Here is a 14,170-nt window from a genome sequence, read left to right on the forward strand (position 1 = left end):
TGGGAGGCATGCCAGCCCTCACCTACAGACAGCCTGCCAGTATGAAACAAATTCTCACTCGTAACTATAGACTCAACAGTAACTCTAAACCTGGAACCAATCCCTGCAACAAACCTTGCTGCCAACTTCTTTTCACATATCTACACCAGCGATATCATTACAGGACCTAACCACATCAACCACTCCATCAGCGGCTCATTCACCTGCACATCTACTAATATAATATATGCCATCATGTGCCAGCAATGCCCCGCTGCCCTATACATTGGCCAAACTGGACAGTTTCTATGTAAAAGAATAAACGGACATATCAGATATCAGAAATGGTAACATATAAAAACCTTCTGGAGAACATTTCAATCTCCCTGGACACACAGAAACCGATTTAAAATTAGCCATCCTGCAACCAAAACACTTCAAAAACAGACTCCAAAGAGAAATTGCAAAGCTGCAATTCATTTGCAAATTTGACACCATCAATGAAAGACTGAACAGAGGCTGGGAGTTGCTGGACAATTACCAAAACAGTTTCTCCTCTCTTGATGTTCACACCTTCACATTAGCTACTGAAAATGAGCCACATCCTCCCTGACTGAATTGACAGAAGGGGCTGGACTAGGTGACTTCCTGAGGTCCCTTCCAGCCCTAGAATTCAAAGATTCTAGAACAGAAATGTATGACCTGGTTTCTCCTCTCTTGATGTTCACAACTCCACATCAGCTGCTGTTAATGGGCCACATCGTCCATGACTGAACTGACCTTGCCAAGTCTGGCTCTCCTCTTGAGTAGGACTCCCTCCTTTTCATGAGCCTATACATTTAGGCCCTCCTCTGGAGCCTGCACTCATATATCTGATGAAGCAGGTCTTTGCCCACGAAAGCTTATGCCAAACAACACTAAAGTTAAAAAAGCTCTTCCTGATTATTTTTGATAAATGGTGAACATCTAAAAGCCCAACAATGAACAACTCATTTCTAAATAGCAAATTACATGTGATCGAGAAACGCTGGATAACTCCCACTTTAATATGTGCAGTGCACTGTGGGATATGATACTGTAGCCAGACAGCCAGACCCCTCTCAGACCAACATTGCTGGGAACACAAGGGAGCCAAAACAACAGGGCACTTAACATAAATTCCAGCACAGCCTTTGAAGCTGTGAGAAGCACAGGTGTGCTGCTACAATGTGCCTCTGGGAACATATACAACGATTAGGCTCACAGCAGACAGAGAAGCTGTGACAGACATGGCTCTTAGCCCCTACTAAATAACGTGATGCACACACACCCACATCCTAGGTGGGAAAATATTTACCCTAATAAAAGAATGTCCAGTAGTCGAAACTTATTGTTTCTCTCCCTTGCAAGTGTAAACTACTCTTGCGAGAGCTGGCGTCGCCCAGACAGACCAGCCCCAATTTGGCATAAGAAAGGAGAAAGAGAATAAAGGAGTACAGAGGTATAAGTATGGGACCTACAGCACCATGATTTTTGAGTGCTTTTCACTATCTATCTGCTGGTCAGATAAGTGACAGCCTCCCAAGGCTTCTGCAGCTAAAGGGGTCCCTAAGCCTTGTCCCTTATTCGTCTTTCCGCAGAATTGAGTGACCGATCCTGGCTTGGCACCGCTGGAATCGAGAGATGCAAGGAGGGTAAGAAGCACCCACGCCTGATCTCCTATCTTTAGTGTACACATATTTTGAAATAGAGCTCTATACTTTGTTTTCTTTCTTTGGGATAGTGGCTTCAGTTTTGTAACTTGTTTGTGTGTGTAACATCTATACATTTAAATAAGTAGGCACTAGCAATGTTGTAACCACATGATTAAAATCTAGTTTAATAAATTTTGGGTAACCGTTTGTGCATAAGCCTGACTTGTTTCTCTGGTTTACTGTAAAGCAGCCAACACAATTAAAGAACCTCAGCCGTTTTGGCTATAAAGCCTGGCCATTAGGTGAGAGTACTAAGAGCCTAGCGTTGAGTTGTGCCGCCTCCACGGGGCAAACTCTTGGGGCGCCTGTCAGTCAATCCTGACTGCCCACTGCGAAGGGGCTCTGAGCTCTAGCAGTTAAAGTCACGGGTGTGGAAAGGCTCTTAGTGCTGCCATTGGGGCACCTGTCAGTCAGTGTCGACTGCCCACTGCAAAGGGGCTCTGAGCTCTAGCAGTTAAAGTCACGGGTGTTTAGGACCTTGGGGCATCCGTCAGCCTAGCCCGGGCTGCCCGCCGCGAAGGGACAGTGCGTCCTAGCGGTTAAAGTCACGGATGGTATAAAACGGGCATAGCTGGCACCTCCCCAAACATCCTTGGCCATCGGCTAACAGATACTGTATGTGTGTTTTCATCATGTTGCTAATAAAGTCTTGATTGTGAAAAGGAAAAGGAAGCTTGCAGCATTCCTGCTGTGAAGGGCAACACACATCTTGAGAAAGAAAACTGAAATTAAACTCGAAGTAAAATTGGCATAACTGAAGTTGGGTTGGAATAGCTTCAAAAAAGGGGAAAATCAAAAATGAAAACAAAGAATTTCAAACTCGGTGGACCCAATCACGTGAGGCTGGGCTCTCTTTATATTTCGTTTGCAATGAGAAATTCACCAACAACCAAAAAATGCAACCTCAAAAGGCATTTTCTCCAAAAACACACTACTTTTGCTAAACAGTATCCAGGTGGAGATGCCAGAAAAAAGCTATGGAGGAGCTGCGTGCAGAGCAACGTAAGAACATGTTCGCTAAATGGGTGAAATCACCAAGTAGCTTAACTGTGGCTAGTTTTCTGGCAACTGTAGAGATTGTGAACTGAGGAAAGCCATCCATGAATGGTGAATATATAAAAAAGGGCTTTATCTAAGTATCAGTGTAGCTGTACGGTGATTTCAGAAACAAATACAAAATTGCTCAGAAAATTAGAAGTCTACCGTCATCTGAAAAGATGATGAGGGATGGAACTCTAAAAATGGCCAGAAATAACCAGCTGACAGATTAAGGACTCTCTCTTTCTTGTTATAAATTGAGTGACATTGATGATGTTATGCAAGTCGCCCTTCTCAGCAGCTATGTGAATTCTGAAGGATATCAAGAGAAGCTTCTTAATTTACTGCCAAACAAAGGGAGAAGATACTTTTCAGCAGTCAACTGCCTAAAATTCAAAGAAATAAACACCAGCCACATTACCTGAGTCACAACTGATGGGGCATCAAGTATGAAGGGACATGCCAGTGGTTTGTTTCTCTGTGGCAGAAAAGGCTGCATCATAATGTGATAACATCTCACTGCATAATTCGTCAAGAAGCACTCTATGCACAGATGTTTCCATCTGCGATCACAGAAGCGATAACCCTAGTAATGGGGATAGTTAACGAAATAATGGCAAAAGGCTTGAACCACTGGCAGTTCTGAGCACTTCTTAAGAGGTCAGCTGTCAATATTCTGACCTTCTCCAGCACAACAAGGTACGGTGGATTTCCAGGAGAAATGTGCTTGAACATTTTGCAGCCTGTCTGGAAGAAGTGACGCTCATGCAGGACAAGGGCTGTGAATATGCAGAGCTGACAGAAATTTCATTTCATGGTGGACATCACCTCACATTTAAATGGCCTTATCAGAAAGCTACAAGGCAAGGGAAACACAGCTCTCTTGCTTTTAGAAGAGGCGCTATCGTTTAAGTGAAAACTAGCATTGTTTGCAAGAGACACAGACAGGTTCACTGGTTGATTTCCTGTCACTGAAGCAATTCAAAGAGGCAACAATGTATGAACTTAATCGTGAACCAAAAAATGTGATACTGAAAGTGAAAAGCCTTTGCAGGGCAATTTTAGGGATTTAGAAAGTAAAGGGCAACTTTGTCATCTGTGTTGAAACCCAATGAACAGACTTCTTTCCAACACCTGTTGAGACAGCTCAAGAGACAGAGAATATGGGGAGACACAGACAGGGACACATGGAGCTAATGTGGGACCATAGATGGGGGTTCTTAAGGACTAGTGGAATGAGAGCAGAGGTACACGAACTCCACAAATCAGGATCCAGAAACAAACCCAACACTGAAAAAGAAAGTCTTCTGCCCACAACCCATTCTCCTCAATATCTCTCCATCAGAAAAGCCAGCCCGTCATAGAACTCCATGGTATGCAGTCTTGAAGGCATATGACACAGCATGAAGGCAGGTTAAGCAGAAATCTTCACAGTAGCTACAAAGTGAACATAAATATCTAAAGAAATTGTAACAATTCATTACATTTGTATTCTCTGACCCCTTTCAAAGAAAACAAGACAGAACATTTTAACCATTCAGAGAATCCTAGTAAGTAATTTGGGTCAAAAGGTCACTATTGCAAGGTACCAAGGGAGGCACAGAGGTGACCGCAAAGGAAGTAGCTTAACCAAAGAGCTGGGAGAGAATGGGGTAGTGGAACTAGCTGGAAAGGTGGCCTGGAAGCCAGCGGGGAATGGTGCAAAAAGAAATGACTAAGACTGGAGAAAGAGCTGAGATAAAGAGACCTGTACTGGAAGCTGGGGAATGATGGAGGGATGATCAGTAAGGATCAGAGGGGAAAGAGATGAGGATCCCCACAGCTACAGACTGGGAATTAAGGCAACAGTAGAATGAGAAGTTGGCGGGGGACAGGAGAAAGAGAGAACAGAGACAAGATGAAGGGGATAGGTTTGAAGGAATCATGCTTGGAGGAGCGGGAGAACACGAGCAGAAGAGTCCGTGACCACTACAGAAAACTGCCTTCAAGAACCTGGAACTGAATCCAACATTCCCCAGCCTCAACAGCCTTCTGCTTTCAGCAAATATCTGTGAAACCTTCTGGCAAAGCACACATCTCATTCTTCTCTAGTGTCAAGCCACATAAGGGTGACCAATATATTAATAATTTAATAATGTAGCTCAAGTGTCAGACATCTGGTTCCAACACTGTGGATGATCGATGTGTTTGTCAATGTAATGCACAAGGAATTGCAGCGTTTTTTTTTTTAAACCAAGGAAATCACATGCAAGAAAAATACATTAAAAGAACTTTACTCCGGCAATCTTAATGCCAACATCTCCTAACTTTTGATTTCTTAATGTTATCTTAACTCAGTCCCCTCATGCTGATCACATAACACTTTTTTCCACAGCACCTCTGCATCATTCAGCGTGCATGATTCACGTTGTTTTATGCTCACTGTTCAGTGCGCCCCCTCTATTGCTATTATGCTCTATTCATACCCTGCTCCAATCCCAGAACTTTTAACTTCCTCATGGACTTCATGTAACTCAACATTTCAGTATCTGACTGGCTCAAAAGACTAACATTTATTTTCACTTCAGGACCATGAGATTACGTGTTATGATCCCTATTTTACAGATGGGAGACTGAGGCACAGATTTATTCAGCTCATAAGCATCCACTAATTTTTGGTGCCCAGTTTGACATATCCAGGACTTGAATTTTTCAGCTTTCTTAGGTTTCACATAACACAATCTGCACAAAACAGTTTCCCTTGACTTCAGGTGCAGCTATGAATGCTCAGTACTTGTGCAAATCAGATCATATAGCTTAAAACTGAGCACTCAGAAAATGATGCCACACACTAGCTGTGAAATATTTAGTTAAAAATGACTTGCCCAAAATCACATAGGATCTTTCTGGCAGAGATAAAAGTAATTCTTCATGCATGACAGCAGTCAACCGTCTCAGGCATGGAACCATCCTCTCTCTCCCTGCAATCCCCTGCCTTATTCACTACATACCTTCCAACTTCTACAACAATTCAGGCAGCCATTGCACGACAACTGTCTCCTGAACCACACAACTCTGATTTATCCTCTGAGTATGAACCATCTGGTGCAGAAATGAGACAGGCATCTTTTGGTAAAAAATTGCACATGCTCATGTAATTAACAACTGCGCTATGATGCATATGCACAGGTGGGCTGAACTACACTTACTCAGGAAACCTTTATTCTGATACTGAGTATATGACTTTGCAATCTTTACACTTCACACTCTTACCATTGATTTTTGCTCACAAGTTTGTCATTTGTATGTAAGTTGTGAAAGTGATATTTATCTTTTGAAATAAAATAAAATCAAAATATATTCTAGAGGAAAAATCAATATGCTAATTTGCATAAAAGAGAGCATCCTAAACTACGCACAACAGAGCAATTTCATGTTGTATTAGCTCCATATAAAGTACTTTGCTAAGATAATTAATGTATTAGTGCCATCTGCTGGTATACAAATATGTAGTGCACAATACAATGTTAGCACTAGAAGAGCAGTTCAGATTGATGCAGTTTCTCTTAGCAAAACAAAAAAGCAGTCATATAGCCCTTTAAAGACTAACAAAATAATTTATTAGGTGGTGAGCTGTTGTGGGGCAGACCCAGTTCTTCAAATCTGGAGATAGTGCTATTGCCGGTACAGCACTATCTCCAGATTTGAAGAATTGGGTCTGCCCCATGAAAGCTCATCACCGAACAAATTATTTTGTTAGTCTTTAAAGGGCTACATGGCTGCTTTTTTGTTTTTGTTAAGATACAGACTAGCATGGCTACCTCTCTGTTACTATTTCTCTTAGTTTATTTTTATTATTTAGTTTATTATTATTGATCCTAGCAAACTAGATACAGCCTATCCCCAAAAAAGAAATTACAACAGCATTTCATGTACAATTCAGGTCTTACCACAAATTATGCAACACAAGAGCAAAAGAAACTGTTTATCTGTAATTCTTGAAATGCAGCTGTTAGTGATAGATTTAGGAAAACTCTTGATGCTGTGTCTAATGCATGGGACTGGCAGATATAAATACAATGCCATGAGCTAATAAGAGAACACTGCAAACCTGTTGCCTCAGCCACTGCAGCAGGACATCATGTTTTCTAATCCTTCTATCATTCTCATGATTGATATCTTCGTGAATCCTCTCCAATTTATCAATATACGTCTTGAACTGTGGATACCAGAACAGGACGTAGAATTCCAGTAGTGATTGCACCAGAGCCAAGCACAGAGGTAAAAAAGCCTATTTACTACTATTTGAGATCACCTATTTATGCATTCCAACATCACGTTAGCTTTTTTTTTTCTTCTTTTTTTGGCCTCAGTGTCCCACTGTGAGTTTATGTTCATCTGATTACTCACCATGACACCCAATTTTTTTTCAGAATCACTTTTTCCTCATTCTGTAAGTACGACCTGCTTTCTTTGTTCCTAGCTACAACCATTTAACTATATTAAAAGGCTGCTGTTTCTTGTAACTTGAGACTGCTCCAAGCAATGATGCCTTGTAATCTAGAATTCCTTGCAACAACATTATTAATCCCCCAAATAGAAACTGATCTAGATACAAATTCATGTCTTCAGTTGAGACAACTGATAAAGGAGGAGAGGATATGAACCTTTACAGCTACTGGAATTGTTTATTCACAGAGATATGGGGCTCATATTTCTGTACCTCCAATAATGTTACATAAGCAGCCATGTGCCAGAAATGCCCCCATGCTATCCATATTGGACAGAATGGAATTCTTTAAGATGTTTTGCTCCTCTGGGTGCTGTTCCACATTAGGTGTATGCTTTACAATGCATTTTTCAGAGATTTTTAGCAACAAGGTCAACAAGTCAATATGTGCACACTTCACAGCTTCATGCTCAGCTCTAGAGAGAGGAGGAGCTGCCACTACACCAATGTCTTTCCAATTCCGAAATCTGGCAAGGCAAGGACTCTGAAGCAGAGATTAATGAGGATAGGTACTGGAGCACCCATGGAGACAAAACCGCTCAAAGAACTCTAGTTACTGTACAAGTAAATAATCTCCCCTCCAAGTAGTCATCCCTGTGTGTGTTCCCTTTAGATGGCTCTCAAGCAGCGTCCCAACTACTTAAGCAGATGCTGAGGAGACTATTCTAGTACGGTTCTGAGAACAACCACAATAAAGCCTTCATTTACTCCAGAGTGAACAACAGCACAGTGACAGGAAAAACTGCTAAGGTGATTGGGTGAGAATTCTACAAGTGTATAGAATAGGTATGCCCTTCAGCAGGTCAACAGGGCTGAATTATGACCTACTGGAATGGTCAATTAACCTAAGTGATGGTGCACTCTAAAACTTCTGTACCATGCTAAAATGCATCCTGAGACCCACTGTCATAGTCTACAGATGGTAATAGGAGCTTCTTTCATCCTGGAAGTAAAAAGGACAAAAAGTCTAAGAGAGGCTCTAAACAGCTTAGTCCTTCCAGAGTAGAATGCATTGACTCTTCTTATATTAAGAGTGTGAAGACAGGCTTCTCTCCCTGAAATGTGGGGTTTGGGGTAGGAAACTGGCACCTGAATGTCCTGGTTGATATTCCACAACAAGTGAGGATGAGGTTGTAAAGTTACTTTGGCCCACTAAAACACTCTGTAGGGTGGATCTGTGAAAAAGACACCCCCAAGTCTCCCACCCTTCTGGACAAAGTAATGGCTACAAGGAATGAGATCTTCAAAGAAACAGAATGGAACAACTCCCAATTATCTCTAAGAGTAGTTTCTTCGACATGTTAAGTAATAGAACAAAGTTCCAGAGTGGAGTAGGCATTCTGACATGAGGAAAAAGGTTAATCATACCTTAAATGAATCTCAAAGTCACAGCGTATGTAAGTATTGAACACTCTTCAACTGATAGACAAAATGCTATTAACAGTAGTCACGTGGACTTTGATGGAGCTCAGTAACAAGCCCAGGCTTTTAACTTCAGCAGGTGTTCCAAGAATTAATTGAGGTGTGACTCAACAAAACCACACCAAGAAAAAAAGGTTACTCACATTCTCATAACTGCTGTTCTTCAAAATGTGTTTTATAGGTGCATTATACTATACACGTATGCACACACATCAGTATTAGAGAGTTTTCTGTAATGATACTCATTTGGCTATTTCCAACCCACCATGTCTTTTTGCGCTCTATACCAAGAATAGTAAGCATGGAGTTGCTCTGAACCTCCCACCAAAACCAGATGGTGGACACTAACACATTAAGGAAGAAGTGTGGGTTGTATAATGGGCATATGCAACATGACTTGAAGAACAACAGTTATGAGGTAGGTTATTTTCCTTCTTAGGGTGCTTGCATATATCCATTATACTATAATGACTCCCAAGACGTTATCAGAGGCACTGGGCCCCGAGGCTCATCAAATGAGGGAGTACAAGACTGCTTTTTTCATCTTCATATTGTCTCTTCAAAAGAACACAGTGACCAGTAAATGCATGAAATGACAACCAGGAGTGCTGCTGCACCACAAATGTCCAGAACAGAAATATGCAGCTGAGGCTGCACATGCTCTGGTACCGCATGCTGTCATTTCTTCAGGTAAAGTCCTGTTCACTGACATATAAGACAGAGATGCAAATGGTAATCCATTTTGAGAATCTCTGGGCTTGTCTACACTACCACCCTCCTTCGAAGGAAGGATGGTAATTAGGGTGTTGGGAGTTTACTAATGAAGTGCTATGCTGCATACGCAGCACTTCATTAAGCAAATTCTGCGCCCCCCCCTGGCGGCAACTTCCAAGTTTTAAACTTCGAAGTACCGACTCATGTCTAGCCGCAGCTCACCCGCCGGTCCTTCGAACTGTCGGGGCAACTTCAAAGTCCCTTTACTTACAAAATTTTGAGGAGTAAAGGGACTTTGAAGAGTTGGGGCTACTTCAAAGTCCCTTTACTCCTCAAAATTTTGTAAGTAAAGGGACTCTGAAGTTGCTCTGGCACTTCAAAGTACTGGCGGGTGAGCTGCGGATAGACATGAGCTGGTACTTCGAAGTTTAAAACTTGGAAGTTGCTGCCGGGGGGGGGGGCGCAAAATTTGCTTAATGAAGTGCTGCATATGCAGCATAGCACTTCATTAAGTAAACTCCCAACACCCTAATTACCACCCTTCCTTCAAATGAAGGTGGCAGTGTAGACAAGTCCTCTGAGTTGTAACTGAATATCCCTTTTTTATATGCTGCACTAGAAACAAGTAACTGGGCAGAAACCTTGAAAGGGTTTGTTTTGCTCTAATAAAAAACAAAGCTCAATGAACACTTAGGATGTGCAACTTTTGTTCATGTTTCGGAGCACATGGCTCTCTTGGGGAGGTGGGATGACAAATATATAGGTTTATTAAGTGGAACTTGAAAATCTCCTTTGAAAGAAATTTAGGATGAGGTTTGAGCTCAACTTCCCCTTCATAAAAAGGTGTGTTGCAGACCCATGACAAGCTCCTGTAGTTCCTCCAACTTTCCTGGATATGGTAAAAGCCATTACAAAGATGAGATGAAGAAATGAACAAGATGCCAATGGCTTGAGTGATGGGTTCATAAGAAAAGACAATACTAAATGTAAAGTCGCAATGGGCACTGGCTTCAGAACAGAAAGAAATATTCTATTTAGATCTTTAAGTAATTTGGTTAGTGAATACAGCTTTACCATAGATTTCAGGATGAAATCAGATTGCTTGATCAGAAAGAGTCTAAACTTTCTTGAATCAATGTTCATGAAGGTTACAGATTATGGAAAGTTGTTCAGAAAAAAGAAACATTTCCATTTAGTTACGCACTAGTTCTATAAATAGTCTTCCCATTACCAAGGAGGACATCCTGGACTGCCACTGAACAACATGCCTCTTCTACATCTAACCATTTATGGACCACGTTGTTAGGTGCAGCACATTCCTTTGATTCTGAGTGATCATAAGATTACTTGTTAAATGGCAGAAGGAGCAGCTCAGAATATCACGTGAATGGACAAATGGAGCTCAGAATACCATGTTTGTCCCAATGATCCTGGAGTTATCAGCATAATTCTTCCTCAATCTTTCTTCATCTTGAGAACGATGCTGGGAATTAGGGGCACTGATGGGTAAGCATACAGGCAGGCCTTACTCCAGAAGAGAAGGAAAGCAACCTCAATTAACACCAGGAGGTTACTTGTCTTGGAGGAAAACTGGGGACTCTTCCTGACCTGTCAAGTTGCAAACAGTTATCCACCTTCAGTAATCACCCTACATGAAACACCACAGCCAGGTCATGTGAATTAAAGAGGCCATTCGTGCTTTGAGGTAAAAGACCTGCTCAAAGGATTGGCCAGAGCATTCTGAATTCCCAGTAAGTGAAACGCACTGATAGCATGCAGTTCTGAATGCAGAAATTCCCCAAACTGATTCCCTGCTTGCACAGCCTTTTGATTTTGTGGTCTCTTGCTTGTGGATATAAACACCACTATGGTGTTGTCAATGTGTACCTGGAAGAATCTTACCCCACTAATGAGGCAAAAAGCTTGGCATGCACAAAAAGTTGATTTTAGTTTGAAGACACAAGTGTAATTTTGCTTCTTGAGAGATCAAGCCCCGAAAGATGCTCAAATTCACTTCTCCTCAATCCAGGGTTGAAGTGTTCATTACTACAATCATGAACAGAATAGGCAGAGCAACTGTCCTGGTTCATCCACCAATCAGAGCAGTGGGGAAAAGCCTCCAGGCAGCATTGCACTGCCATTCACTCAACTGGGAGAATGGGAATGGCAGCACAAAGAGCTCAGAGTCTTTTCAGAGCCCATGGGCCAGATCTGGACCTAGCTTGCTTGACTCCAACCTGCAAGCTGTGGCTCCACATCCCCGACCCTGCCATGACCTGGATACTGGTGAGGGGAGCTCTGAACCTCAGATCCAGACAGGCTACCAGCTGGATCTGGACCATGGGTTGGGGTTTTCCACCTCTGCCCTAACTCCTCACATGATATCAGTATTTCATCCCTCCTCTTCACCAGTTTCAATGTGTCTACCCCTGCAAAATTCAGGCTATCAATCTACCTTACTCAGATAATTCAGGTTTTTCTCCCCTTCCAACCCTCTAATCTCAGTTTCAGCAGACTTCCCATTTCAGTCTCCTCACTTCCCTTCTACCTTGTCTGGCTGTTGTCATCTCTGTATTTGAATCAGATGGCTTCCTCCTCCATAGTGCGTGGGTACCAGCGATGGATTCATTGGGAGCAGAGGAACAGGCACTCTGCCCTCACTTCCAGTACCCGGCCTCATTCTGGCCAGGAACAGTCACTACATGGTAAGTTTGATAGATTTCCACTCCATACGGCTCAATGCAGTGCCTTGCATGGTGTCAAGTATCGGAGGGGTAGCCATGTTAGTCTGGCAGCTCTGCCCCCAGGCTGTATGGAATATGCCCATACTTTGAAAGCTGGGCTGTATGCTTAATTGTTCAGTGGGAATGGCACACATGAGGTCAGGTCACATAAAAGAGTTATGAGAGGGTGAAGCATGGTTAGTCAGTTTGTGGGGGTACTGCATGTGCAGTCTGGTGAACCCTAAGAACTGTGAGAAGCTTGAGCATGCTCAGTGACAAAAGAATCTTTAGAGAATTTTGCTCCTAAAGCAAAGTCTCTCCTGAGCGTGTGTCAATTGTGATTTTTCAGTCTTACACCTTGGCCAACAATGGGCAGATTTTCACAAGTAAAGGAAGGTAAACCTCTGACACAAAGGCCACCCATTTGCCAATATAAACAGTACCTCTGCTTTAATTAACAGCGGAAGACATTTTTGGGGAAAAAATCAATATTTACTAATACTTAACACAGATTTTTAAATATGCGGGGAAAAGACTTGGGAATGTCATACAATGTGGTAAATATTAGCATATGAAGACTTTTTAATAGTAATTATTGGACATTTATGCTAGCACTGGAACCATACTTACTTTTCGTAGATGGTTTTTAAAGTTAGCTGATCTGGAACACCTTCAGTTTCTTCTAGATACAATATGAGCCAGGATGTCCTGTATGGCCACTGCTCTGTAAGATTGATCCAGCTAGCCAGTCTATCCCAATTGAAAGTGATCTGATTAGCTCTCAATAAACGTCCTACAATATAAGAAGGGAGGTGAGAAAGGAAGCAACTCTGGATAGCAAGCTCATTTGTCACACTAAAACAAATGACATTCACACAGTCTCCTAAAAGCAGAAGGTGGAGAAAGTTAGATTAGTTCTATGGAGTTCAAACTTATTTCAGATTACATGTAAAAGATGTAATCTGGTTATCTAATAAGTCTAACAAACAATCCTACTTCAGATCTGTCTATATCTCCTAACTCACCAACACTATCAGCCTCTGCTCTACCAGGCATGAGATTACAATTACTAGCCTATTGCAAGTAAGAATTAATGTGCATTAGCAGAATTGCGCAGCAAACTTTGTACTGTATCTGATCACAGTTCTGTCCGACTCTAGCAACAATCTACAGCACATTTACACTATATTTCAGAATATTTTCCTAATGTCATGATTTCAACCCAAGACATTTTCTGTCTGTTTCCAGTAGGAAGATATAACTCATTGTGATAGCATATAGACAGATAACTGGTATCCTGCATAGTAAATGAGTAAATCTCAATGCTAGAAACAAAACCAGTAAATCTTTAACAAGAAAGGAATTGTTTCAGTTTGACTATAGCATATTATTAAAAACAAAAAAGGATCTAAAATCAGTGCATTTAGTGGACAAATATTTTGATGACAACAATGTGATAAGAGGTTTCTTTCCTAAAGATGAACCCTGATTTGCACATGTTGAAGACAGATTATTGAATTAATGTTTTCAGAATATTGTTAAACTTCTAAATCACAGGTAACATGTCTCTATACAAATTTTTGATGTAAATTCATATGTAAGAAACTATTTTCCGTAACACACACACACTGGCTGTGTCTACACTTGCATTCTTCTTTCAAAAGAGAAATGCAAATGAGAGAAATCAAAAATGCAAATGAGGCACTGATTTAGGTATCTCATGTTTCATTTGCACAATCTCTTTTCAGAAGAGATTCTTTCTGAAATAAAAATAGGAGTATAGATGAGGCTCTTTTGAAAATAAACCCCATCTTTGAAAAAGCCCTTCATCATTGTCCACTACATCATCAAGAAGAGGAGCCTCAGCTGAAAAGGAAGTAGTGATAGATTCATAAATTTACATACAGTAAACCCTCACTTTACATGTATTCAGCCTGCGACTTCAGATGTGTGGCTATCAGCCTGCCTAGCTTCCCGCAGCTGCAGGCAGCTAGGCAGGCTAAGAGCAATGCCACCACTCTGGGAAGGCAGAAAGGAGGGTTTTAGCCCCTCTAGCTGCCTGCCTAGCCCCT

The 14,170-nt window shown here is 41.6% G+C and overlaps 1 protein-coding gene across 4 annotated transcripts in view; it reads right to left on the reverse strand.

Annotated features, from left to right (window-relative positions):
- The window catches only part of KIDINS220 (kinase D interacting substrate 220), a 137,941-nt gene that overhangs the window by 52,993 nt on the left and 70,778 nt on the right, over positions 1–14,170 (reverse strand). For all 4 annotated transcript variants that reach the window (XM_074991232.1, XM_074991231.1, XM_074991233.1 and 1 more), the window contains exon 22: positions 12,729–12,891. In XM_074991232.1, coding sequence (XP_074847333.1) covers positions 12,729–12,891 — 163 coding nt within the window. The remainder of the gene's footprint in view (positions 1–12,728; positions 12,892–14,170) is intronic.

This window comes from Carettochelys insculpta, chromosome 3 (assembly GCF_033958435.1).
Source record: "Carettochelys insculpta isolate YL-2023 chromosome 3, ASM3395843v1, whole genome shotgun sequence".
Lineage (NCBI taxonomy): Eukaryota > Metazoa > Chordata > Testudines > Carettochelyidae > Carettochelys > Carettochelys insculpta.